Source organism: Rhipicephalus microplus, chromosome 9 (genome assembly GCF_043290135.1).
Source record: "Rhipicephalus microplus isolate Deutch F79 chromosome 9, USDA_Rmic, whole genome shotgun sequence".
Taxonomy (NCBI): Eukaryota; Metazoa; Arthropoda; class Arachnida; order Ixodida; family Ixodidae; genus Rhipicephalus; species Rhipicephalus microplus.
The window spans coordinates 89,581,864-89,609,028 of record NC_134708.1 but is presented as its reverse complement, the minus strand read 5'-3'; the positions used below and the strand labels follow the sequence as shown (position 1 = coordinate 89,609,028).

Here is a 27,165-nt window from a genome sequence, read left to right as displayed (position 1 = left end):
TATCTCTTTAGTCTTAAAGTGTCTTGGTTGTTCAATGCATGCGACTGCATTGTAGTGCGTATCGTTGTCTGTGTCCGTTGTTTTGAGTGTGGCTGATTGTACTGTGTAGTACGTTGTTTGATTGGTGACGTATTGTATGTAACTATTGTGGAGTGTGCATTCTTGTGTATTGTTTTCGATCTGCCATTTTTGAGAATATAATATTTGTTTTGTTTATCAACTCTCGGCTCTGACTTGCTCTTTGGGCCACAGCCGGCGTCCGCTGGCGCGTTAAAAAGGACCACTTCTAAATTATCCACGCTTTCGTGGTGCGGTTTGGGGGGCCGATACTTCGGCCCTTGGAATTAGCCCGGCGATTGCCTCCCGAATTAACGGGACCTGTGTGTGACAGTCGGCTACTTCGAGCGTTTCTATCAATCTATCTATCTAGCCGTCTTTGGCTTCTGGCTCCTTAGGCCGTCTTGATAATGGTATCGATACTTGGTATGCGGTAACATGACTGCATGAGTAGTCATAACATAATAATTTCGACAGATATAGCGTGAGTATCACGATATACATTTCATCGTCTTGCTGCTCTTGCGGTGGTTTCGTCCACATGAAATTTTGCTAAACTGGTACAGTATGAGATGACTACATGGTGAAGATACGTGACAGACTATAACGTGGAAATGATCACATGCAGGTCATGATTTTCTTGTTATGACTGCTCATGACAGCATGGCACGCCCCAGGTACGCTCGCGGTTGTTTGGCTAGCGTCATATATACGAAATTTGGTAATACGGGACGTGAATCAATGAAGAAGGTATATCAGTGGTGCAAACATGAAAATCATGATATGTGGGTCATGTAAGAACATGACTTCATACCACGCTCCTGATACGCTCACGGCCGTTTCGCTAGCATCAGATACACCAAGTTTAGTGTTTTGTGACATCAACGTATGAAAACTGCATGACTGATGCAAACATGATAACAAGGTTATTAGTGCCATGTAAAACATGACTACCTACTAAGCTCATAGCGGCCTCGCGGCCGTTTAGCTAGCTCCACCCATACCAAATTTGGTATCGGGTGACCTGAACAGACGACAAAAGTAAATGACACGTCTAAGCTTGTAATACGTGTAGAGTGAAACATGACTACATGCTACGCTCATAGCACGCTCTCGGGCCAATCTCTAGCTTCACATATACAAAATTTGTATTACGGGATGTTTATGAATGAATCAGGTAAATTACACATCCAAACATGATAATCTTCCCATGCGTGCCATGTATAACGTGACACCACGCTACGCTGATAGCGTGCTCGTGGCCAGTCCACTAGCTCCAACTATACAAAATTAGGTATTACGTGACGTGAACAGGCGACGAAAGTAAATGGCACATCCAAACATGATGATCAAGGCATGGAAGTAAAGTACGTTATAATTTACGTCAATGTTGCAAATTCTCACTAATTTTATTGTGAAATATCAACCTTGCCCGTTCGTGCTTCGCATATCATCGATTCCTAAGTACGTGCGATCTGCCATTTTTCTAAAACTTCCTTTGGTCAACTGCTCCAAGTAAACTTCGCATGTCGCCCACTACTCCATAAACCATCTTAATTTTCATGAAGTCAAAAAGCACACACGCTGCCATAGTTCGGCATTTTCATTAGAAGCGTGCTGTGCGCAAAAAAATTACAAGGCATTATGTACAGACGGTTGATGCTGTAGCTACTGCTGTGGAATGATGTTTCAGCCTTTTGTAACGACTTGAAAACACCCAATTATCCACTCGGAAGGAATTTCACATTGTACGACGTTCGGTTGTTGCTTTTTTACACATGTGAACGTGGTTTCTTAACCGACATGAGGCCTCATTAGGGTATGTTTGCAAGAGAATTTTTATCACAAGGGGTGGCTAATGAAAGAGTGATTAATCGTTCTTTCCTATAACGCGCCTTTTTATTGGGAAGGTGTGTCATAAGCTGTGATCGCATTTTACAATACATTGTAGTTTTAAGGAAAACCGGTGATACGAAGGAGGAACGCCCAGAGAAAAACACGAGCTACCTGAAAACACACGAAAGACTTTGACGTCACAGAAATGAGTGAATTTATATGAATGAAACTGCCGTGAAAATTTTGCATGGATTGGACTGTGTTGGCTGTAGGTGGGACTTGTATTTGTTCATAGGTTGTAATGGACTACAGCAAATAAATAGCCGTGTTTTTACAGCGTAAGAATGAATGAAAAACACGCACAATTTGTTAGCGATTCGACCTTCATAACAGCGCAGGAGTGGTCCCGGGACAGGAAGAGCAATGTTTCAGTTGCAGTGAATATGTCTGAAAAAAATGAAACAGAACAGATGATTAACATTTGCGCAGTTTTTTACGGAGCTATGAATATCACGAAACACGTAAAAGTGCCTATTAGTCTAAAAATGTTTTCAAGTTTTGAATAGGGCCAAACCGGAAGGCTTGCAGCTGCGTTCAACTAGAAGGACAGGTGGCGTTTCGAGGAAAGGCAATATTCGCTTACGAAGTTCTTAGGCCGTTTCACATCAAGAGGCTCAATTTTGTCTTATGCTACTTCGAGCTTCTCTGCTGAGACGTTAAGGCTCAGCAGACAACCTTAGAGCTTCGACCAATATGTGACAGATTGTATTTGTTGCAAAAAGTAAATTGGCTTGGGCTTGCATTAAGAGGTGACGACTCACTAAGAAAATCTATGAAACAGGAGCGTAGTGGAAAATTACCAAAAATGCGAGGAGTACGCAGCTTCAGAGGCGGATGGCTTGTGGATCTCCTATGATCTCTCCTATTCTTTTTTTGAGTTGCGAAGCAGCTCTTTCACTATCCTGTGTTACGCTGTCCCGTACGTCCACACCAATTCTATAGCCGCAATTGTTGGAGTGGTGCCAAGTAGGTCAAGTCGCAGCAGCGCGGTGACGTCCCTCTCTCCCTCACTGCCGCAGCCGCCGGCCCCTTGGTCTCCTCGCAACACACTTTTCTCCTGGTTCACCCTCTCCACCGCCCGCAACGCTCGACACAATATCACTCTTTCGGCTCGTTTACTTGGGATGAAACTTACGCGAAATGCAGTCCTCCCCTCGTGTCCTTGCATTTCAAACTAACGTTTACTCGAGTAAACGCTGCACTAAGTTTCACTTCCAACCGTTCTTCAAGCACCCGCGTCGGAGCCCGTTTCAACCAGGTCAACGCCGTGCGCACCGCTGCTGCTTCGCATCCCATCAGGGTTCACTTGAACGAGATAGTTTATTTTTTTGTTCTTACATGTTAAGAAAGCACACCCTGCCAATTCTGGGCCTGTACTGGATAACAAGTTCTAAATCTGAGATGGTGTTGCCTAGCGTTCGGTAGCATAGGCTAAAGTGAGCTGTCTGCCACTTAGTGTAGACTGATCATGATTGTTGATTATTTGTTGATTATGGTTGTTATTTACCAGCCCATAGCAACTAACTCTTCGCTAATGCGGGCTAACTCTCGACAACTGCCTGATATTTTCGCGGTGGTGTTTAGTACTGGCTCGCACAAGCTACTACCTCTACGTGTTCGCTACACGTCCTCTACAGTTGGCTACTTGTTGGTGTTGATTCATCCTTGCATAAGATTATTTGGCTCTAGGCTGCTGTCGAATACTATAAATGGTAATAGCGTATCCCACGTAAGTACTCTGATATGTTCGTGGTTGAGGTTGCATGCTCGTTTCTGTGACCTTCGCACTTGTATTCCATGGCTGTGGTCGACTCCTCCGGACTTAGAGAAAAGACGCTGAATACCATACTAATGACACCATACCCAAGCGCTCCCTTTGCCTGAGCAAAATGAACCTCTGTCGTGGAGCATGAGGTCTCACGTTAAGTCGGTGTATAGTCTTTAGCCTAAACATAGCGGTGCCGTCGACATGTATCGTAAGTACGCAAAGCGCGCCTAATACATAGTAGACATGAATAAGTTCCTCTCCCGAATAACTTCATTATAAACCAATCTATTGTGAAGTTTCGCGAACCTGAAGCAAAAAGAATTCCAGTCAACGTATTAGTATGTTGATATCTTGTAAATATGAAGCTGAATTCTTAGGCGCTCTGTAGATAGTACTTAGAAGAACAAAAGCATTATTAATCTTGACGTTGCCCCATACGTCCTCATGGTCTTGGATTCCATGAAAATGAATGCCCTCCACACAGCATTTGATAGCAATAAAAACGCCACTTTATGGACATTCATGGTCATTGAGCAATATCTTGTAACCAGGTCGTACTAACTCATTGTCTCGATTATTAAAATTTAGTCATGTCTCGGTAATTGTGACAATGCGTGGGTGATATTTGCTTAAGATATATTCCAGGTGGCCAATTTTATTTACCAGTCTTCTAGCAGTTAAACTGATTAAATTGGTGCAGTATTTTTTGTCAGGCATACACTTTCACTCATTACCTTTCCGCACTGACGGATATTGGTAGAGTTTAACCAAAACTCTGTGGTCTTTTGGAAGTCTCAATAAAAAGGTTTATTTATATAGCATATTTTGTCATTTTCAAAAAAGACGCACTTCCTTCTTTTTTTTTTCGCAGCAGAGTTCGAAAGCACCTTGTGCTCAGCCAAGGTTTGCTTAGTAAAGTTATCAGCGACTGAAACGCCAGTTACTTTCAGAAATTCACAAGTTTTTAGAGATCTGTGCTTTTCCCTGTAATTATTTTTTTACAACAACGGGGCGAGGCTTCGCAGTCTACTTTTTTTCTTACTTTTTATTTCGTGCTTAGTATTGCGTTGTGCAATACGAGTAGTAATATGCGCCAAGGGTGAAAAGTTATTAGCTAGTTGGAGTAAAAAACTAAGAGGCGTTTCCAAAGATCTGCCTCAGGTTTTCTGTGAAAGTACAATTGCCAGGTGAATAGAGTCTACGATACATGCGTAGGAACAATCGTCTCTCTAGTGAGGTTTTCAAGCACAGTAAAGCAACATGCACGTTGATTGACGCCTATGACCACGACAGCAAGAAGCTGTCTTTTCTGGGGTACGAATGCCTGCTTTTTCTTCGTCTACAATTGGCTGAGAAACCAAACACATCAAGCTGCAAGCGCACAGCACACTGAAAGCTCTGTAGAACGTCAAATTCAGAAGAACTAATGAGTTTAATGGTTACTTGTACAAAAACGTTAATTTCACTTGGTGTAAGACCATTTGCGACATATGGATATATCGCCAGTAACATTGTAATGGTATTATTTATACCCACCTCTGTCTATTGTAGTCATACGCTCCATGATGTCTGTATCAAATACTCCAGTTATTTGAAGTTCACATCTGCGAACAAGAAACATTTGAGACAAGCAGAGGACAGGTAGCAAGAACACAAAGCTTACCTACGATTTCTCAGGAACACGCATTTTTTAAATGTAATGGACAATGTTGTAGAATAAAGCAGTTTATCTACTTCGCATTGAACATTGTCTCTACGAGTCGTCTTGTACGTCCATATTCGCTCACGCCGGCGGACGAACTGAAACATTAAAAAAATCATATTTAAAATGTATATAAATAATTTGTTTTGTTTGGCTCGAAGCCACGTCAAGCTAGCAGGATATCATTTCAAGTACAAATGCACGATTCTGTAATCATAGGCAAAATAAAAGTGCTATAAAAACTGCTGCTCTTTTCGTTTTTACGGACGTTGGAGCACGTGTTGGTATCCATCAGATTTCAATCCTCAATTTATCGCCACCCATCGATCTTGAGAGTACTACAGACACTATAAACCAATCACAGCCACCATGAACCTACCAGAGCCACCAATCAATCAATCATGTTAAAAAATGGTATGAGGGTATGAACATTTCGATATTTTTTGGTAACAACATTTTATAGTGCGCCGTTTTCATGGCTGTCAAAAAAGTGCGGTCTTTGTCTAGTGGACTCAGACTGCCAGACTGCACAGTACTATGATGAAAGAAGCTCTCGCTGCCCATTGCTTATCGTGTAAGATACACTCAAAATGTGCTAATCTACAAAAAAAGTGTTGGTCATATGTTCTGATTGGTCCAGCTCTAAATTCTGCACGAAATCTAGCTTCAAAATTGCGGACTAACGGCAGGAGCACCTAGCGATTCCCGTTGACTTGTTTTCACTGTTTATGAGAAGCATGCAGGGTTTTCTGCCCCGCCACGGTGGCCTAGTGGCAAAAGTGCTCGGCTGCTAACCCGCCGGTTGCAGGATCAAATGCCGGCTGTAGCGGCTGCATTTCCAATGAAGGCGGAAATATTTTTGGCCCGTGTACTCAGATTTGGATGCACGTTAAAGAATCCCAGGTGGTCGAGATTTCCGGAGCTCTCCACTATGGCGTCTCCCATAGTCATATGGTGGTTTTGGGACGTTAAACACCACAAATCAATCAATCAGCATGTAGGGTTTTTTAGGCATAATTGTAGTCTGATTAGTCAGCCTCGAGAACGCGGTATGGATAATCGCGCTACCTTTTTCCGCATTGTATTGACTGCCTTGTTTTAACGGGAATTGGTATGCTTTCCGTATAATGCCCGAGTTCAGTGCGGTTGTTTCTGTGTTTAGAGAAATTTATTCTCACAGACAGTGAACATCAATTACAATTCAACAGAACATTGCGACAGAACACAACATCCACAGTTGTTACAAAAGTTGTGACACACCAAAAGTTGTTACAAAAAGATATGTTTACATAAGTAAACGAATTACAACATACACAGCTACACAGGAATTGTTAAAAAAACAATGTCTACATATGCACAATACATGGTAAGCGAAGAACACACAAATAAAATGTAGAGATCTATGTGTCAGATATTTACATATTATTTACCAGGTATTTGTACGAGTACTAAACAAAAATTAACCTACCAATACCAGGCAGGCCTGAAAACAAGCCTTACACGTCTCTCACAGACGAACACAAAACGGCAGGACCAGTGTCGAAGGAATTCCTCCTCACCCAGAAAGAAGAGTTCCTCCGACAAAACAGATAGTATTTCTTCGTACAGTCGCTTCAAAATCGGGAAGAGAGCCCGGTGGCGACGACCTGCTGCAACAGCTTCACAACGGTTCGCCAAAGACAGTAGGTACCAGCAACAATGAGAAGGCAGGCAAAGTGGCCTCGAGAACAACGTCGAGAAGAAACAACGCGATTTACTCCGAGGCCACGAAATCCTGCATGCACAGCCCTCCAGAAGACACGAGCAACGACACATTGCCTTAAAACATGCTGATTTGTTTCCCGTAGGGAGCAGTTCGGACATGTTGATGACTGGACTATTCTCCACCTTTCTATACGGTCAAGGGTAGGAAGAACGCCCCACCCCAGCCGCCACATGAAGTCCCGGAGGTGGCCAGGTAGAAATGATGCCATTAGCGTGCTCCAAGACACACGACTAGAGCGGGTGCGGCGTGCCGGAGGAACTAACGGGAGCAACAAGCGGCTGTTGTGTCAACGATAGGATGGTCTAACACATCTAACTCAGGGCAAGTCGACTGGATATGACGAAAAAACGCGACAGCTGTTGCATAAAACGAAGGAAGTACTACTGACTGTGGGCCCCGATTAAGGCGCACATTAGGCAATAAATACCGAAGGTGAGTGCCTAGAAATTAATATGCCAGAGTTCGGGCGGGTGATTCTTCTCCTTATACGATGCGCAACAGGGAGCGCAGGGCCAATAGGCGGCAGCGTATCGATACTGAAGGGAAAGCAAAACCTTCCTGGGAAGGCTACTGTCCTAACGCCGCACGTGAAACCAACTCAGTGCCACCAGACCAAAAGAAGGAACACAAGGCCGACTGCAATGACCTCACGATGCGGAAAGGCGGCTGTTCCACGTGAGAAAGGTACCAAATGCGACCGCAGAACACAGTCTGCGCAAGGTACCTCCGCTCAAGAAGCGGGAAGTCGAATTCCTGGGCGTTCTCAATTTTTTGTTTTACTTCATCGACGGCATTTGACAAAATGGAGTTACAAACGCCGTAGTGGTTGTATAGAATTCCTAAAATGCGAAGAGACGCAGCCGGCTGAAGAAGAGATGTGGAGCTAAGTGTGGAGTTGGGATAGCCGATGAACAAATACCGGGATTTAGAGTCGTTTTGCGCGGCACCTGAAATGTCCCCATACTGGAAGAATAAACGCAGGCTATGTGAAAGACTATCTTCATCTGAAAGGTACAGGGTTGTGTCGTCAGCAAAAGCTGTGACTTTCACGGTACTGCGGCCGGGAAGCGCAAGACCCCGGACATGCGAATCCGCTCCTAGAGCACACAAAAATGGCTCAAGGCTGAGGACAAATAGGACAGGAGACAAGGGGCATCCTTGACGGACCCCACGTGTAATAGAAAAGGCAGCACTCTCCCGACCATCTAGAACTAGTGTGCTTTTTATACCAGACTAGGTATGTCTAATTAATTCAACAAAAGTAGCAGGAAAACCAAGGGCTGTGAGCACTTTAAAAATATACGTGCGCTCTAGTCGGTCAAATGCTTTCTCTTGGTCTAAAGACACAAGGAGACCACGAGCAGATCGCGACAGAGTATAGGCTATGATATCCCGGGTGGTAAAGGACAAGCTGTGTATTTCCCGTCCAGGCATAGATGAAGCCTGGTGATGACCCACCAGGGTGTTGAATAGAGCCTTCAAACGTTCAACGATCACCGTCGCGAATATCTTATAGTCGACGTTAAGAAGCGTGATAGGTCTCCAATCTTCAGCATTAACGGAAGAAGTGTCACCTTTTGGAAGAAGCACAATGCGTCCATCTCGAAAACTTGATGGAAAGACGCCCTCCTCGAAACATCGCCGGATAACCGCGGTTAATGCAGTACCAAGCTCATTCCAAAATGAGAAGTAAAATTCAACTGGAAAACCGTCTGGCCCAGGGGCTGTTTCCCGTTTCATAGATTGTAGTACTGCCTTTACCTCTTCAACTGATGGAGGAACGTGCAGAGAATCAGCAGCTTGTCTAGGAATGCGAGGCAAACCTCTAAGCGTAGGCGGTATTATACCACAGTTTGTCCGCATGGCCGAACATGACATCTCTTTAAAATGCGCCAGAAAGAGAGATCTATCACGCGTAGGAAGCGGCTGTGTAGGTGGTGTCTGCGTGGTCGTAAAAACAGGTGATTGTGACTGCCCAAAACACGATTGCCTCGCATAGCGTAGCACCTCGGGGTGGGCACAAGGGTTGTGCCCACAACGCCATGCAGCCGCCGCCAGAGACGAGGCGGCAATCAAACGCTGGAAGCGTTCACGTAGTTCATGTTGCCAAGCTTGCATCAGAGGAGACGGCGTTTCAGCGCGTAAGGCGATGCGTAATTTCGCTGCAGTATCGACGAGCTCCTCACAAACGCGACGACGAAGGGAACGCCCTTCAACTGAGCAATGCAGGCGCCACTGGGTTTTAAGCGCATCCCAATCAAATGAATCAGACGCAGCGAGTGACACGCGTACTGCATGGGACAAATTTGAGCGAGAGCACGCGTCCTGGAGGACGCGAACATCAAGATGACATGGTTTCTTCGAAAAAGAAAATGAAATTTTAGTTCTAAGAGAATCGGACGATGGTCAGAGATGTACACAGGCGAAGGTGGGATAGGCGGAACACGTAAGTCGGAGACAAACGCCTCCAAAGCATACTGAATATAAGCCCGGTCGAGTCTGCTGGAGAAGCGTCCGCGGCGCCATGTCCAAACAAAAGTATTCCCGTGCATGACATTAAGCGCATCCAGCAATGAAAAATGCTGGACAAGGCGTCGCAGCTCACATGAATTCCAAGCAGACCGACCCCAGCCAGGACCTTGTACATCGCATCCTTGCAGATACGTAGGGACGAGTGTGGCGGACAATGCCGTTCGAAGGAACAATTCGTCTTTTGAATGGTGCAGTGGTGGCGCCATCTCGTGTGCACCCCCTCCCCCGGTAGTCAGGATCCCTCACTCGTCATGTTAAGCGTTCTAGCGACTTTCAATTTACCATCACTTCCACGATCTTCCTGGTCTTTTTATTCTTGGTCACCATAACAACATGTGAAAGGTCCTGCATGCTTTACATACCTGGTCATGCTGCAGCCACCTATATCACGACTTCAAATTCCTTTCCTTCCTGTATCCTACTCATGCTCGCATAATCAAGGAAATTCAAAAATAGAAGGACGGCGTGTCAATAGAGAACTGCTCAGCTTAAGAGGAACTCAAAAAATGATAATAACATTGAAAAGAGACTTTTGAAGGTAAAAAACTTACACAGCTCTAATGAAGTGGGCTAAGAAAATATTTATTTGACGCAATCGGAATAAAATGGCAGCTTAATGCGTCATTCAAGGAACAGACTTGAAGCCGCTGTATTTGTAATTGGCTACGTAGCCTTTTATTTTCTCAGCTAGGATATTTTCATATATCTTGATACCGAAGAGTAGTGGTGTAATCAATAAAATAAACAGCAGTAAATTCCTAGATGCGTTAGAACCACAAATAAGAACATGCAAATATGTTCAAATTCTGCATAACTGAAAGCCTTAATTGTGACTCCAGTAACGTAATATACATGCTACATTGCAACATCTGCGGACAAGAATATATCGGGTAACAGACACGCCATTTCGGCTGCGGTTCAATAATCACCGGTACCACGCCACTTCACTGCCGAAGCTACCTTTATCTAGACATCTGCGCCTGCCAAACCACAGTTTTAAAAATATTAGCGTAACTCTTTTGCAGTCCGGTTTTTCAAACAGACGCGAGCGCGAACAGCGTGAGGCATATTTTATTTTCAAATTTCGTACATTAGTAGCCGGTATCAACGAGGACCCCGGAAAACTCAACTGCCTCCGAGAAGTAAGCCAGGAGAAAATTGGTGACAAAGATTGGTAGCTGGAGACCATGCTTTTTTCTGACTGACTCGTACGTGTACACTGTCCTTTTTTTTTCACATGCACATACAAAGTGTTTACGTTCGCCTACCACTTCATGACCGTTGAAGGGAAACGAACGAAGATTAAAGGTAAATAGCCGAGCGACCCATTAACGAGAAACCTTTCCTTTACACACACCGCCCGCCGCCCGCCGAACGACCAATTACGGGGAAACCCCTTTCTTTAGGCACGCCGTCCCGGACCCTCCCGGCACCGCGGCGACAATCTTGGGTGGCCCGACACACGCCAAGAACTGAGCAGCACGTGATATGAACCGTAGGTGGATGTAGATGGACAGTTGGCTTCGTTCTCTGTGTTGACAGTGGTTCTTCCTCTTTTTTACTTTCTTTCTTTTCTTTCTTTTTTCGTCTTTTTTCTCCTTTTTTTTCCTTCTTCCAGTTCCCTCTCACTCTCGCAAACGTCTTTCAAGGCGAGAGGGACGCGGCAGCAAGGAAGTTTGGAAGCTCATGTCAGTATAACTCATCCCCTGATGAAGGGAGGTCCCCTCCCGAAACTGTTGGGAAATAAATATATTTATCCTTGTTGACAACGCTCCCGTTGTGCCATATATATATATATATATATATATATATATATATGCGTGTGTGTGTGCGTTGTGACGTTACAACGTAACTGAAACATGTAGATAACAGCACACAAGGACGTCAGACTGACTCGATCAACGGCAATACGACTTTATCGTTTTCTCTGCAAGTGCATCTTCTTCCTCTTTTGAACAGTGGCACATACAAGCCTGCCAGCATCTATGGAAATAATACTTGCAGAACTTGTACTAGTGGCATTACCCCCCTTCCCAAAGAACATCATCCCGATGTCACAACATAATTACCAGATGAAAGAAAACACATACGATAAGCAGTACACAAGGGGCTGTTCAAAATCACTGTAGGTCTACTCAAGAGAGTTTGACGAATAGTCAGCGTTGGTAAAACGGTTTCATTCTTGAAACATGGAAGAGGTGTGGCTGTTGTGAATGGCGGGATTGACGAGCCATGTTTTCGTCACGAACCTCGTAGTTCACTTCACTGAGAAGACGGAGAACTCTATAGGAACCAAAACAGCGGTGTAAGAACTTTTACGACAGGCCTTGTTGTCGAATGGGAGCCCACAACCATACTTGTTCTCCGGGTTGTTAAGATACATCGCAACGACGAGCGTTGTACTGCAGCGAGTAGATGCGTTGTCGCTTATGGATTCATTTGAGTGCAAGCTTACGAGTTGCGTCTGCCAGTCTGATAAATTCGTTCGTCTTGACACTAATGTGGTGGCTGTCCGGTAGGAGCATGGCATCAAGAATTGTAGTGACCTCCATGCTGTGAAGCAACCGGAATGGTGTGAATGCAGTTGTTTCTTGCACAGCCATGTTGTAAGCAAACGTGACGCAAGGGAGGATTTCATCCCTGTTTTTATGGTCTCAGTCAACGTACGGGGATAGCATTTCGGTGATCGTCTTGTTTAGTCTCTCTGTAAGGCTGTTGCTTTGTGGGTGGTATGCAGTAGTTTTTCGATGTACTGTGCCGCTAAGCTGCTTGACGTCTTGTATCATCCGGGCGGTAAAAGCTGTACCACGATCAGTTATGAGAACTGTTTCGCAGTAGTGCGTCATGTAATCAGTGGCGACTACAATCCAGTGGTTGCCGTCACGAGACTTGGTAAAGGTTCTAGCAGATCTATGCCAATTTGTTGGAACAGTTGTATCAGAGGAGCGGCGGGCTTCAATATGCTGGCTGGGCGCTTTACGGCGCTGGCACTCGTGACGCGTTTTCACGTAATGCTTCACGTCCCGATTGAGCTTAGGCCAGTAGTAGTGATGGTGCATGTGGGACAAGGTACGTGAATTCTAAGTGGCCTGAGGAAGGCGCATCATGACAGGTGGACAAGACATCGGCTCGTAACGCTAGTGGCACGACGAGAAGGTACTTAGTCACGTAGAGGGCGGAGTTTCTTTTAAAGAGGATAGTTCTGCGAACGCAGAACAATTATTGCGAGCGGGTGAATTCTGGTGGTGGATGTGGCGTACGGCCTTTAATATATTTAATAGATTGTCAAAGCTCGGAATCGTTCTTCTGCTGTTAAGCCAAGTCGGATGCACACACGGCGCAGAGAAAATGGCCGTCAAGATTGTGATAACCTGATCATGTCGTAAGAGGAGCTCGGGAAAGGCAATCCGCGTCAGTATGTTTCTGACCAGGCTTGTACGCGACTGTCAAACCGAATTCCTGAAGGCGTAAGCTCCACCTGGCAAGACCTCCAGAAAGGTGTATAAGGTTTGTCAACCAGCAGAGTGCATGACGATTGGTAACAACTGTGAACGGGCGACCATTAAGGTAGGATCTGAATTTAGCTATTGTCCAGACAACAGCTAGGCACTTCTTTTCGGTGGTAGTGTAATTCGCCTCCACAGATGATGAAATCCGGCTCGCATAGGCAATAATACGTTCAACGACCTCTTGCCACTGGACGATGGCTGCACCAAGGCTGATGTTACTGGCGTCTGTGTGTAGCTCAGTGTCGGCAGCTTCATCGTAGTGTCCGAGTAACGCTCAGCCTGGAGACGCTGTTGGAGCCCGGGGAAAGTGCGTCTTTGCTCAGGGCCCCATACAAAGGGAAATTCTTCTTTTGTCAGACAAGTGAAGGGTTTGGCAATGTTAGCGATATTTCGCAGAAAACGTCTGTAGTATGCGCACAGGCCTGAAAATCGACGCACATCTAGTTTGCTGGCAGGTAGTGGAAAATCTATGACAGCCAATGTTTTCTCTGGGTCCGGCCGAATACCCTCGTGACCAACAAATTGGCCGTGGAACTTTATTCGTTGTAACCAAAATGACATTTTTCTGGTTTCAGTGATGAGCCTGCTGTGCGAATTGCAGGAAACACAGATCCAAGTTGCTGCAAGTGCTGCTCAAACGTTTGGAAGAAGAGAATGACGTCGCCTAAGTAAACAAGGCATGCTTCCAACTTGAGACCGGAGAACACTGTATTCCTTATAATCTGGAATGTCGCAGGAGCAGAACACAGACCGAAGGGCAGCACCTTGAATTCGTAGACCATCAGGCGTTAAAAATGCTGTTTTCTTTCGGTCGCGTTCATCAACTTCAATCTGCCAGTAGCCGCTGAGTAATCCCATAGAGAAGAAGTATCGGGCGCGTCGGAGGTTGTCTAGTGAGTCGTCGATGCGCGGAAAAGAATAAACATCTCTCTCTGTCACTTTGTTGAGTTTGCGGTAATCGACGCAAAAGCGACGAGTGCCGTCCTTCTTCTTTGCTATTACGACGTGGACCACTATGGACTGCTCGAGGGTTGGATTACGCCATCTTCGAGCATCTGCTTCACTTGAGAACGTATTGCCTCTTGTTTCATTTGTGATACTCGGTAGGCGGGCTGACGTATGGGTCGTTCAGCATGGTCGATGACTATGCGGTGCCTCATGGTTGGCGTTTTCTTTATCTTGAATTTAGTGGCGAAACAGTCCCTTAACATGCGGAGGATGCAGTGGACGTGATCTTTCTGCGCACATGACAGCTTCAGATTGACATCCAGTGTATCGGCTACCGCGCTGTCACTTTCAACGGCTGCAGAGTTTGGGGCAGGTTTACACGCTTGTCGTACATGCTTCATGTATTCTCGTACATCGTCAATGGACTAAAAATGAGCGATAATTGTTCGCTTGGCCAATTGTTAATATGGTCCACTAAAATTGGTGACCAACAACTCAGTCGTCCTGCCTTTGAATTGAATTATGCCGTGGGCAACGCAGACTTGCTGATACAAGAGCACCACATGGGTTGCTTCAGCGAAACCACTACTGTTGTAATCTAAGTCACCCTGTACAGTTACAAACATACTATTGCGTGGCGGAAGTGTGATGGTGTCGTCGGCAATTCCAAGCGCACTCTTCTGCGGATCGGTATCTTTAGACTTCGGACCTTAGGTCGTCAGCAAACGTTGCGAGGCAGCTTCGAAGATTTATAACAATGCCGTGCTCGCGAAGGAAATCTATGCCTAGGATAATTTCTGGAAGCATTCGGGAAGCATAAGAAAAAAAGGATTGAACGTCGACTCAAAGATCTGCAGCCAAGCGGTGCATTTCCCGATGGGTGTAAAAAAATGACCACCTGCCGTCGGAAGGTTTGGTCCATGCCCCCAAAGATTCGTAACTTTCCTTAGTTCAGACACAAGTTCAGCGCTTATAGACACAAGTACAGCGCTTATAATAGTCGGCGCCTGTGTCGACCAGAGCAGTTACTGGATGGTTGTCGACAAGAACGGCAATGTCAGTAGAAACGAATTCGTCGGCAATGAGAGGTGTCGGCTGAAAGGAATGGTCGAAGGTCGACAGCTGGGTCAGAAAAGGCTGTTTTGACGATAACTTAACAGCGGTCTCACCCCCTGAGGTCGCTGATTCTAGATTCGAGACTTGGAGTGGGGGACCTAGTGGATCGTCCCGCAACAACAATGGCGAAAGTAGAGTATTGATTCGAGGACGTCAAGAAAATGGAGAGTGGGATTGGCATCGCTTAAGATTGGAGACGGTAGACTTGCCAAGTATTTTGCGATAGCGAGGGGTCGTTCCCCATTCCTGGGCCGAGAAGCGTCTGGCCGAAATCCAGGTAGGCCCATCAGTCTGTGAGAGCACTCCCGGCACAAGTGACCTGGCTCACCACAGTGGTAGCAAAGTGGCCGATTGTTGGAAGCGCGCCACATGCTAGATTTCCGCACATTAGGTCGCGTGGAATCTCATAGTGTAGCGGGCTTGAGAAGTACTACGGCATATACATGCAAATCGGTCGTGGGTTTTCATAGTGCGGCAGGCCCGAGAAGTGTTGCGGCGTTTGCAAGCTCGTCGGTCGGAGAAAATGGCTGGCTGCTGGTGCAGGAGTGCGTACAGCTTCCGCATACGTAACCAGAGGAGCTTCGGTTGAAGGCGCCGCTAATGGTCGTACCAGCTGCCGCACCTCTTCACGGACGACGTCTGTCAGAGCAGCCACTTGAGGCTGGGAATGCACTGCGCGAAGCTTTTGCAGCTCATCACGTACAATGCTATGGACTAGCTCAGCAAGGTCTCTCACGCTTGTGACGTCGGGTGTTGCCAAGGGTGCTGACAGACATGCAACCTTGTTGGACCGCTCATACAACGAAGACCGCTGTCTTAGCATTCGCTCCATCGTAGACACTTCAAGAAGGAATTCCGTCGTGGTAGCTGTTGAGTTTCGTACAAGTCCAGCAAACAGCTGCTCCTTGACACCCCACATCAGACAGCGTACATTTTTGTCGTCCGTCATTGCAGAATCAGCTCGGCGGAAACGACGAAACATGTCCTCAACGAACATGGCCACGCTTTCATTTGGTCTTTCATTGTGAGAATTGGGGAGACGTTCTGCTTGTTCTTTCCAGTAGGTGCTACCATACGTGTTCTGCAGCTGAGTGCAAAACACCGGCCAGGTTGTCAGGGCCGCCTCGTGGTTCTCAAACCAAATACGCGCTGAATCCGCCGGGTAGGAATAGACATACCGCAGTTTCCGGTGCTCGTCCCACTCATTGGCGACGGTTACTCGATCGTATGGGTCCAGCCAGTCTTCAACGTCTTCGGAGGGCTCCCTGTGGAAGAGCTTGGGGGTTCGAGGGGCTGATGGTCATGAAGCTGATGCAGTCGTGGTCTGTTCTGTCTGGCTTGCAGTTATCGCATTTGCGATGGTTCTGGAGCAATCTGGAAGAGCGCAGCATGGGGGTGGCAGGCCTAGTTGCCGCCGACTGCATCGAATGTTGGCTGTTTCTACAAAGGCTTCGATGAAGGGGCCGAGATCTTTCTCGTGGTAACAGTGCATAGACTATTACCCCGCACCTCCAGCAGTGTCACGTTATCGTAACTGGAACCTGTAGATAATAGCACACAATGACGTCACACTGATTCGATCAATGGCAATACGACTTTATCATTTTCTCAGCAAGTCCATCTCGTCTTCTTTTGAACAGCGGTACATACAAGCCTGCCAAGATCTATGTGAATAATACTTGCAGAGCTTGTATTGGTGACCATATATATATATATATATATATATATATATATATATATATATATATATATATATATATATATTTTTATATATATATATATATAAATATATATATATATACATATATATATATATATGTATATATATATATATTTATATATATATATATATATATATATATATATATATATATATACATATATATATATATATATATATACATATATATATACATCTGCATACTGAAGGGATTTTTTAATATTTGGCACAAAAAATAAGATCTGACAATAATGCCAAGGAAAGTACAAGGGAAGTTGTGAGATCTATTTACTGTGTAAATGTGAACAAAGAAACTTGGGTGATAAGGTAACTTGCCGTGGGCAGGAACCAAACCTGTGACCTGAAAACAACGCGTACGAAGTCCTACCATATGAGCTAGCATGGCGGCCATCCGCACGGCCACTTTATTGGGTATGTAACTGAAATAAACATGGGAGTGTCAGCCAGTGCTACTAGTAGCCAAGACGGCGAATGAGGCACACTCTTTACGAGCTTGTTTGGCGTCACAACTCCTGCTAGTGCCTTACGACCTGGCAGCTGGCCAAAAATCCTTCGTACACAAACTAAAGGCACCAACGCTGCCTGTACGAGGTCCTCATTAATGAATTAGGCAAAGAATTAATTTCCTCATATTTTGCTTGGCAGTATTGTGTGTTAGATCTCAATAATATTGTGTCTATTCCTAAAAAAACAAGTCCTTAAGTATACAATTCTTTCCTTATTCAATAACTAGGTTTTTTATAGTGGCAGACTTGGTGCCTTGAAATTGTATACGAAAGATTATTGGTCAGCTGCCAGCTCGTAAGACGTTCATGTGCTACGTGACGCCAAACACGCTCATAAACAGTGCACCACACTCGCCGTCATGGCTATTGGTGGCGCTGACTGACACACCCACGTTTAGCTCACACATATCCCCAAAACGTTGCTGGAAATTGCCCGGCGTGGTACCTGAGTTGGTAGAGCATCGAATGCGTTGTTTAGTAGTCACAGGCTCGGGTCATGCTCACGGCAAGTTTTCTTTTCACCTAATTTTCTTTCTTGACATTTAAACAAAATAGGTCTAATAACTCTGCCTATACTTTTCTTGGCAATATTGTCTGGTAAATCTCAAGAGTAAATATATATATATATATATATATATATATATATATATATATATATATATATACATATTTATATATATATATATATATATATATATATATAGATATATATATATATATATATATATATATATATATATATATATATATATTTATATAGATGAAGGCCAGACTCTAGGCCGAAACGTCGAAATAAACCACGTTGTGACCGCTCACGGAGGATCTACTAAACTATATATATATATATATATATATATATATATATATATATATATATATATATATATATATATATATATATATATATATATATATATATATATATATAAATAAATAAAGACCTGGGAAAGGACGAAAAATAATTTTTTGTGTAGAAAGAAAAGTGTTCTTTTCTTTCTTTGAATTCACATTACAATTAGGTCTAATAACTTCACTTATACCTTCCTCGGTAATGATATTTCTTAGATCTTAGTAATATTGTTGGAAACATAGAAAAACAAGCCCTCAAGTAGTTTCTCGTATACAACCTAAAGGCACGAAGTCTGCCAGTATGACACCCTGCATTGTAAATGAATTAGGCAACAAAGTGTATGCTTAAGGACTCGTTTGGCCGCGTTTAACACAATATTATTGAGATCTAACGAACATAAGTGCCCCAAAGAGTATAGAGAAAGTTATTACACCTAACTGTAATGTAAATTTGAAAAAAGTAGAGTTTTCTTTTTTCAAAAAAGAAAAAAAAAACATTTCGTTCCTTCCACGTGAGTTGCTCACGCTTGGCCCGGGCGGCGGGCCGACTCGACGTGGCTGCTCCAAGGACTCTTAAGCGCGGACGCGGCTCATAAGCGACAGCGTGTGATAAGCCAAGTGCGGAGGATTCTTCAAAATATTACATTAGATTTGCGCGATCAACAAGATCAAATGTTTTTTCTGAAATCTAAAATATATCCAACCCAACTGGCCTGAATATGTAAGCAAGTTTGTGAACAACTGTAGTTATCTGAGTAACCGTTGCATGACTACTCCTATACCCAAGTTGAAATAGAGAGTAGTTTGCAAGCACTAAGAAAATTGCTAACACAATTGGTGATAACATGTTGAAGAAACTTAAGAGAGAGACGCAGGTAAACCTGTTGCTGTACAGTTCGTTGTTAAAACGGAATTACATGGAGCGCGTTTGAAACTAGTATACTACTGATGCTATTGTAATAACCATAACCCCTCTACCAAATATGTTAGGAGGAGAAGACCGACTGGAAAGCGTAGTCATAAATATTGATACGTGTATGGAACTGTCACCCCAACCCAGCTGAATTGGCACCCAAATGAAGGAGACGACAACGTGGTTGTTGTGGGTTGGACTCTCGAGCTTCTCCCGTTGGCCTGCATGACTGTGCGCTCTTTAAGCCGTTAGCAAGACCAGCTCTCGGTGAATAAATCTTCTTCATGCGTCTCATACCAGGCGCGTGCCGTACCCTGTAGGTAGAATAGAATATTTGCCAGCACAAGCGTTTCGTCCCACTTAGTGCTTGCTGACGCGCTCGAATAATGCGAGCCATTCTTCAACGTCCATGCTGTACGTCCCGAAAAGCGTGCCAGGGTCGAGAAGATAGGGGGAATCACAGGTGATGGAGCCGGCGCGGATGGCGAGATCTGATTGCCAGTTTCAGGCATCGCGGCTGGACAAAGCTGGCGTCCACTGTCGAGTTCCAGAGCCGGGTTGTGTGAACACCTGGCACCTTCCACCGAAAGATATTACGGGAAAGATTTATTCACCGAGAGCTGGTCTTGCTAAAAGCTTAAAGAGCGCACAGTCATGCAGGCCAACGGGACAAGCTCGAGAGTCCAAGCAACAACAACCACGTTGTCGTCTTCTTCATTTGGGTGCCAATTCAGCGGGGTGGGGGCGACAGTTCCATACTCGTATCATCAAAACGTTTAATGAAACATCCCATGTCAAGGTGACTGAGCAGAAGAAGCTAAATTGTGAAATCTGTGGGATTTCTTTCATCTTCCTGAAGAAACACTTAGAATCAGTGAAGCACGAGAACTTTATGAAGAGTCCTAACAACTTCAGTGTCGTCAGTGACATGATTTCTATGCTGCCCTGCAAGTTGCCTAGTCGGGTGGCTCATCTTTTGTCGGAGATAAACGGTCAGAACTGGCTGACAGAGTCCCCGTAAATCTCGGATGATGAAGAAAACATACTTGGTCTTCCTACAGGTCAGCCCCGGGCTTCTGCTCCTCAGACGCTATTTATCAAGACGGGCCATCACAGTTTAGTCACGCAGTCTAGATTTTCTGGTACAATCTCTGCTCTCAGGCATCTCAAAGTTGTGCGCAAGGAATCTAGCTCTACCGTTGAAAATTTGGAAAAGATAAATGTGGCCAATAGCCCACACCCACAGAAATGGACCGCAATTTCTTCCAACATTGAGACGCAAGCTGTTGTGAAGAAAGAAAGCCGTTCTCTTTTACGTTGCAATGTCGTGGACTACAAGGAAAATACAGGCGTCCCATTAACGGCCGGTGGCTCACGTCTACGGAAAAGAGCGGCAACTTTCTCAGAGTTCGAGGCACAGGCTTTTGCAAAGAAAGATGCCAGTGTAATTTTGTGTTGCAGTGACATGCACGGTTTGAAAGATAAATGTGTCCCTCCCAGCTTCTCGTCCGAGCTCAACGGAACGGTTAAGAACCTCTTGGTTTACCTCAATCTTGAGGATGATCGTTCGGCATCCACACCAGCTGAGAATGCTGGAAACATTGTTCGTGACATGAGTCAAGTTTTTGACAAGGCGTCGGAGGAGTTGTTCAGCGACGCCTCCACGGCGGAGTATTCGTGCACCCATGTGGTGAGTGGCGTTGTTCCCGAGTGGACCGCATCAAAAACACAGTGTGACGAAGCATCAGATCTCGACAGTAGCAACAGTTTCTTGGAGTTTGTGTCTCGCGCCAATGTTGTAGAACAGCCGAAAAGTAGCCTACGCTAGCCGCCTTTTGTCGCGAGCGGAACAAATTTATTCTATCACTGAGCGGGAATGCTTAGGCCTGGTTTGGGCTATTGCGAAATTCCGTCCGTACTTATACGCACGTCCGTTCGCAGTCATCACGGACCATCATGCGCTTCGCTGGCTGTCGACGCTTAAGGACCCTACAGGAAGACTCGGCCGATGGGCACTTCAATTACAGGAGTACACGTTCTCGGTTGTTCACAAATCTGGAAAGCTGCACACCGAGGCTGACTGCTTATCCCGGCACCCTGTTGATCCACCTAGCTTCCCTGATTTGGAATCTCATGCCTGCGTTTTAGCCATCACTGACTTTTTGAATGGGGCTGACGAACAGCGCCGAGATTCATCGCTGCTCACCATCATTGACCGCCTTCAACCGCGTTATGCTGACCCTTCTCTTAGCAGATACCTGCTTCAAGACAATGTTTTGTACCGCCGCAACTTACACCCTGACGGCGCGGACCTTTCACTCGTCGTACCGCATCACCTGCGAAAGAATGTTCTGCCACAATTCCACGACGCTCTAACTTCTGGACATCTAGGAGTCTCCAGAACTTACGACCACATTCGACGACGAGTATTCTGGAAGGGTCTGTACCGCTCTGTTCGCCGTTACGTCGCATCTTGCGACCTCTGCCAGCGCCGAAAGAAGCCTACGACTCTCCCTGCCGGTCTTCTTCAACCTATCGAAGTTCCAGCCGAGCCATTTTAACGAGTGGGGTTGGACTTTCTAGATGCCTTTCCTACTTCTACAGCTGGGAATAAATGGATTGCAGTGGCCACAGACTATGCCACTCGGTATGCAATCACTCGAGCGCTACCAACCAGCTGCACAACCGACGTTACCGACTTCCTGCTGTACGACATTATTCTCCAGCATGGCGCTCCGACTCACCTGCTCACGGACCGTGGTCGCTACTTTCTATCTCGTGTGGTTGATGATCTACTCCGATCTTGTGGTACCTGTCACAACTTCACCACATCTTACCACCCTCAGACTAACGGCCTTACGGAGTGCCTAAACCACACGTTGACAGACATGCTTTCCATGTACATATCTATCGACCACACTGATTGGGACATAGCTCTTCCGTTCGTAACCTTCGCCTATAACTCGTCGCGTCATGAAACAGCGGGCTACTCCCCTGTTTATCTACTCTTCGGACGTCATCCCTTACTTCCCTTCGACACACTGCTTTCATCAGACCACCCATCCTCCACTTCGTACGCTCAGGATGCGATCACCCGTGCCCTCACAGCACGTGCGGTAGCGCGTGCTCGGTTATCGTTGTCGCAGACAGCACAGAAGTCTCTTTATGACCGTCGACATAGAGATGCCGTTTTTTCTGCAGGATCTCTTGTTCTCTTGTGGCTCCCATCTCGACGTGTTGGCCTCTGCGAGAAACTACTATCGCGATACGCTAGGCCCTACCGAGTTATTCGTCAGGTCACACCTGTGACTTACGAGATTACCGCTACCACAAACTCATCAGCTGCTGCACCCAGAACGGAAGTAGTCCATGTTTCTCGTCGCAAACCCTACAACGCCGACTCGCTCATTTAACAGGCACCGAGACGGTGCTTTACGGGCCGCGGTGATGATACGTGTATGAATTTGTCGCTCCGACACAGCTGAATCGGCACCCAAATGAAGAAGACGACAACGTGGTTGTTGTGGGTTGGACTCTCGAGCTTCTCCCGTTGGCCTGCATGACTGTGCGCTCTTTAAGCCGTTAGCAAGGCCAGCTCTCGGTAAATAAATCTTCTCCGTAAAAATATATATCAACATCTGGTTCAGCGAGCAGCGCCAGAGATACAGACGAGCTCGCGCCAGTCTAGCTTACTTCTGCCGTTCATCTCGATGCAACTGGTGTGTCACAATAACAAATTGAATATTATATGTTTTTTTTCGTCCCGAAGACACTATATGATTAGGAAAGAAAACCTAACGCAGGACTCCGCAAATTTGACCATATGCCGTTCTTTAATATGCACTAGCATTGCATGGTACATGGGCCTCCAAATTTCACCTGCATCAAAGCATGACAACAGCACCAAGTGTACTAATCAAAGTGATGTTACTTGACAGTTAATATAGTTTGTTTTCGAGTATATGTCATGCTTTGCAGCAACCATTCAAGGATAGTTAATCGCGGGTGATAACACACGCACTGGCGTCCACTTAGTCGCTCCAATGTAGAGGTGTCCAAGGAAGATGCAAGTCTGACTACCAATTGAGAAATCTGAAGGAATGGTACCCAAGTATGCCAGCCTATTCTAATACTGAAATTGCAGTTCAAGCTCCCTCCAACTTTTTGGAAGCACTCGGCAAGGCACTGTGTAGTGCACATTTATTTGATGCGAGGTGGCTCTTTGTCTTGCCTGTGTAACGCTGTCCCTCCGTTTGCACCACGCTCCACTGGCCGCAGGGGTTGGGATAGTGCTAATTAGGTCATGCCTTCTCTCGCAGTGCGCCCGCGTTGACGTCACCTTCTCCCTAGCTTGTCGCCGCTCGATGCATGTCCTCTTACTCGCTTCACGTTCTCCACCACTTGCCACGTTTGGGCGCAAATCGAGCGAACAGTCTTTCAGCGTTGAAACTTACGCGAAACCAATTGATTGATTGATATGTGGGGTTTAACGTCTCAAAATCACCATATGATTATGAGAGACGCCGTAATGGAGGGCTCCGGACATTTCCACCACCTGAAGTTCTTTACCGTGCACCCAAATCTGAGCAGAGGGCCCAAAAACATTTCGGCCTCCATCGAAAACGCAGCCACCGCAGCCGCGGTTTGATCCCGCGACCTGCGGGTCAGCAGCCGAGTACCTTAGTCACTAGACCGCCGCGTTGGGGCTTACGAAAAACCCAACCCAGCTCCCATATCTGCGTTTGCAATAAACGTTTACTCGAGTAAAGGCTACACCGAGCTTTCCTTCAAACCGTTCTTCCAGCACCCGTGTCGACGCCCGTATCAGCCGGGTCAATGGCGTACACATAGCAACGGATTCATATCTCATCAAATATAAGAATAAAAAAAGAATAAAAACTGCTGGAAGAGGTACCTTATATTCATAAGGTTTCACGCAACCTAAAGAAGGTGGCGAGTCGGCATGGTGTACCGCTGGTGTTCACCGCCCCAAACAAACTGGCGAAGTTGAGCCCTCGCATCAATGAAAGTCATGCTAACCGTCGCAAGGCTGCAAAAAAGAGCACGCGTGGCCGTTCATGAAGTGCGCCACTTAAGTGGTTTATGAAATATTCCTATTGGACGCGAATAGCTATGTTGGCTACATGGAGTGCTGTGTCACTGATCGAGTGAGGGAAAATGCTCTCAGAGTAAAGAACGAGGACGGTGCGCATCTGATCTCTCATGTTACAGCTTGTGAGAGCACAGCAGACTTCACACATATTGGGATTCTGGGAAGAAGTAAAAACGAGTTAGCACGGGAAGTTTTGGAGGCATAGCATATAAAGGAACGAGATAATAAGTGTGTTAGCGAAGCGGCACTGAACCTGTTATAGTCAGAAACAATTAATCTGGAGAGCATGTGTCCAATAGCGTGATTAACTATGTGAAGGGCTGATCACGTTGCGCATGTGCCGACGAAGATTGGGTTTATTTTAGCCTGTTTTCTCGAGGTATAAACAGCTGTAAGCAAGTGCCTGTGGTCTCTGTAGTTGTTTCTTTCTGTGCGCGGTTGTTCTTTCGGCGCGATGTTTAATATTTATTCAAGACACGCACCAACTAGCCTATAAGTGAGTTCTATATTATTCCTATCCCATCATGGTTCTTTTCGGGGAGAGTGTACCTAATTTTGGTACCTGGAGCTACGCTCGTTTTTCATCACGTTTCGCTGTGACTGTTGGCTGAACCTCCAGCTGGACTGTTGCCTAGTGACCCACGCTGCTAGCAACGTTGCTGACCACAACATCAGACATGACCTCAAAGGAAGAAATGGTAAAACCGTGCTGCAACAACAGAGAAGAAACTTGGTGGGATTTGTTGGCAGCTACAAAGGTCAGTCCAAGAGGGTTCCTTTAAGTTCATTTGTCGAAACAAAATAAGGAGCAAGAAGTGAGCCAAGGTTATGGAGAAAGAACGAACCGCACGCCTCGAGTAATGTAAAGACACAGAAAACCACCTCAAACAGTAGGGTTAACCGCCTCTCTCGCTAGTATCACTCAGGCACAACTGAGTAAGCCAAAGTAATGTTTGATTTATTTCAGCCTGCTATGTTTTCATGAAAATCACTACGTTTCAGGGGGGGGGAGGCAAGAAAGACTGAGTGCCAGTGGGCTGACGCAGACCTACCCCTTATGCTAACTGCAGTCATGCCTTTATATTATTTTACAAAATTTCCACTCGTGCTTAAGCGCAGATTACAATTTAACTGTGTATGACTCTAATGCACGAAACGCTGCTTCTCAATAGCACTCTGTTGGTGCAATCAACTGTGGTAAGCCAGAGCTACAATAAAGTGGAGCTGTCAGAATGTAATATGTGTATTGCGAGAATTCAGTGGAAGCGAACAGGCCTTGCTGGACGACAACACTCGATGTATGCAGTACCAGTCCGCAAATGAGCAGCCTTCACCACCGATTTTCACAAGTGCTATAAAACCAGGCTCATATCCAACGGTATCTATCAGTAATAAAGTGAGTAGCCACGTGGACTCTGAGTAAATTTTCATTGTCTGCGTTGTCATGCCGTACAAGATAAAGGAAGGTGCAAATTTTTTAGAAGTAAATGGCAGCCAATATAGTGTGATAGAATTAAACATGTGAAGTCTGTAGACTACGTACCACATTTAAAATTAATTTTTGAAGTGAATGAAAAGCACTAGTTTATACTTGATAGGATGAAGTAACTGTTCATAGTTAATTGTTACTTTATTTTTCATAAATCATTTGTAATGTTATCCGGCACATTTCATGACAATGTGTTTTTTTAAAACTTTTTAAGAGTCTTCTTATTGGTACAAGGATAAAACACGGACAGAATGAAGCATCAAGTACATGTAATATTAGCTCCACTGTGGTACGCCTATGAGCTGAATGGTGTCATGAATTCAATTATTCGTGTCTATCATTTCTAGCTATCAAAGCCTAAAAATTTCAACCTAACACTGACATAAATTAGTATAAAAGTACAACTGAAGAGCATGGTTGTAATATCGGTTATGACATTTCGCGCATCAAAACTTCAGAAGGCATATAAATACTCCGATAAGTTTGCTGGCTTGTTTGACATCCAAACGAGCCGTACGAGGTCTAGTGTAGATATATTCAATTGCCCCGCGAATATTAACTGACCTGCTTAATATCCAATCCAGCTGTATGAATCATAAGGTCAGAGGAAATGAGGAGAAGTATGGCTGCGAGTGCCCCTCTAAGCATGTCGCTTTCTTTCACGGTTCACGATGGTTGCAAACTCCCAATGCGAAGCTTCGTCCAATCGGCAGCTTACTTTGTTTTAAACGAGTACATAACACTTTCCTGCCTTTTATAAAACATTTTGACACAGATGTAGAGGAATGTTGCACTCACAGAATGTCATATATGTCCAACTCATCATTTGTTTTACAATGACTCAGCTGCAGAATCCTTGGCGTGTCGTCGAAGTTTTATGAATGCAGCACAGAAAACTCTAAGCCCGAAAAAATTGGCACAACCTGCTTTTAGCAAAAATATTCAAAATATATATATTTCGGGAAAACGAGGATGATTCTGATACTGCCAGGGAGAGTTATTGGTTCAGGCTTCTAATAGTGAACAAGAGCAAATTTTCTTCACTTAGAAAGCTTTTGCTTGTTTCAAATGGGCTTTTATTCTTTTTGTATTTGATCTACCAACCTTTGGTTGGAAGGTACATCATTCATAACCTACTGACACATTGAAGCGTTGCTCAGAACTCACTAATAATAGAGGGAACGTTTTGCAATGACGCACGCGTTGTAAAATAACTTCCTCTTGACGACGATCAATTACTCTTTTGCGGGTGGTGGCACGT

The 27,165-nt window shown here is 45.1% G+C and overlaps 1 protein-coding gene across 1 annotated transcript in view; it reads right to left on the bottom strand.

The window, feature by feature from the left end:
• LOC142771387 (uncharacterized) overlaps nt 1-26,616 on the bottom strand; it is a 58,519-nt gene extending 31,903 nt beyond the window's left edge. Inside the window, exons 1-4 of the mRNA XM_075872866.1 lie at nt 26,469-26,616; nt 5,385-5,521; nt 5,258-5,325; nt 2,257-2,340 (exon numbers count right to left, since the gene is read on the bottom strand). Of these exons, the coding sequence (XP_075728981.1) occupies nt 2,257-2,340; nt 5,258-5,325; nt 5,385-5,521; nt 26,469-26,552 (373 nt within the window). The 5' untranslated portion in view covers nt 26,553-26,616. The remainder of the gene's footprint in view (nt 1-2,256; nt 2,341-5,257; nt 5,326-5,384; nt 5,522-26,468) is intronic.
• Between the last annotated feature and the right edge of the window lie 549 nt (nt 26,617-27,165).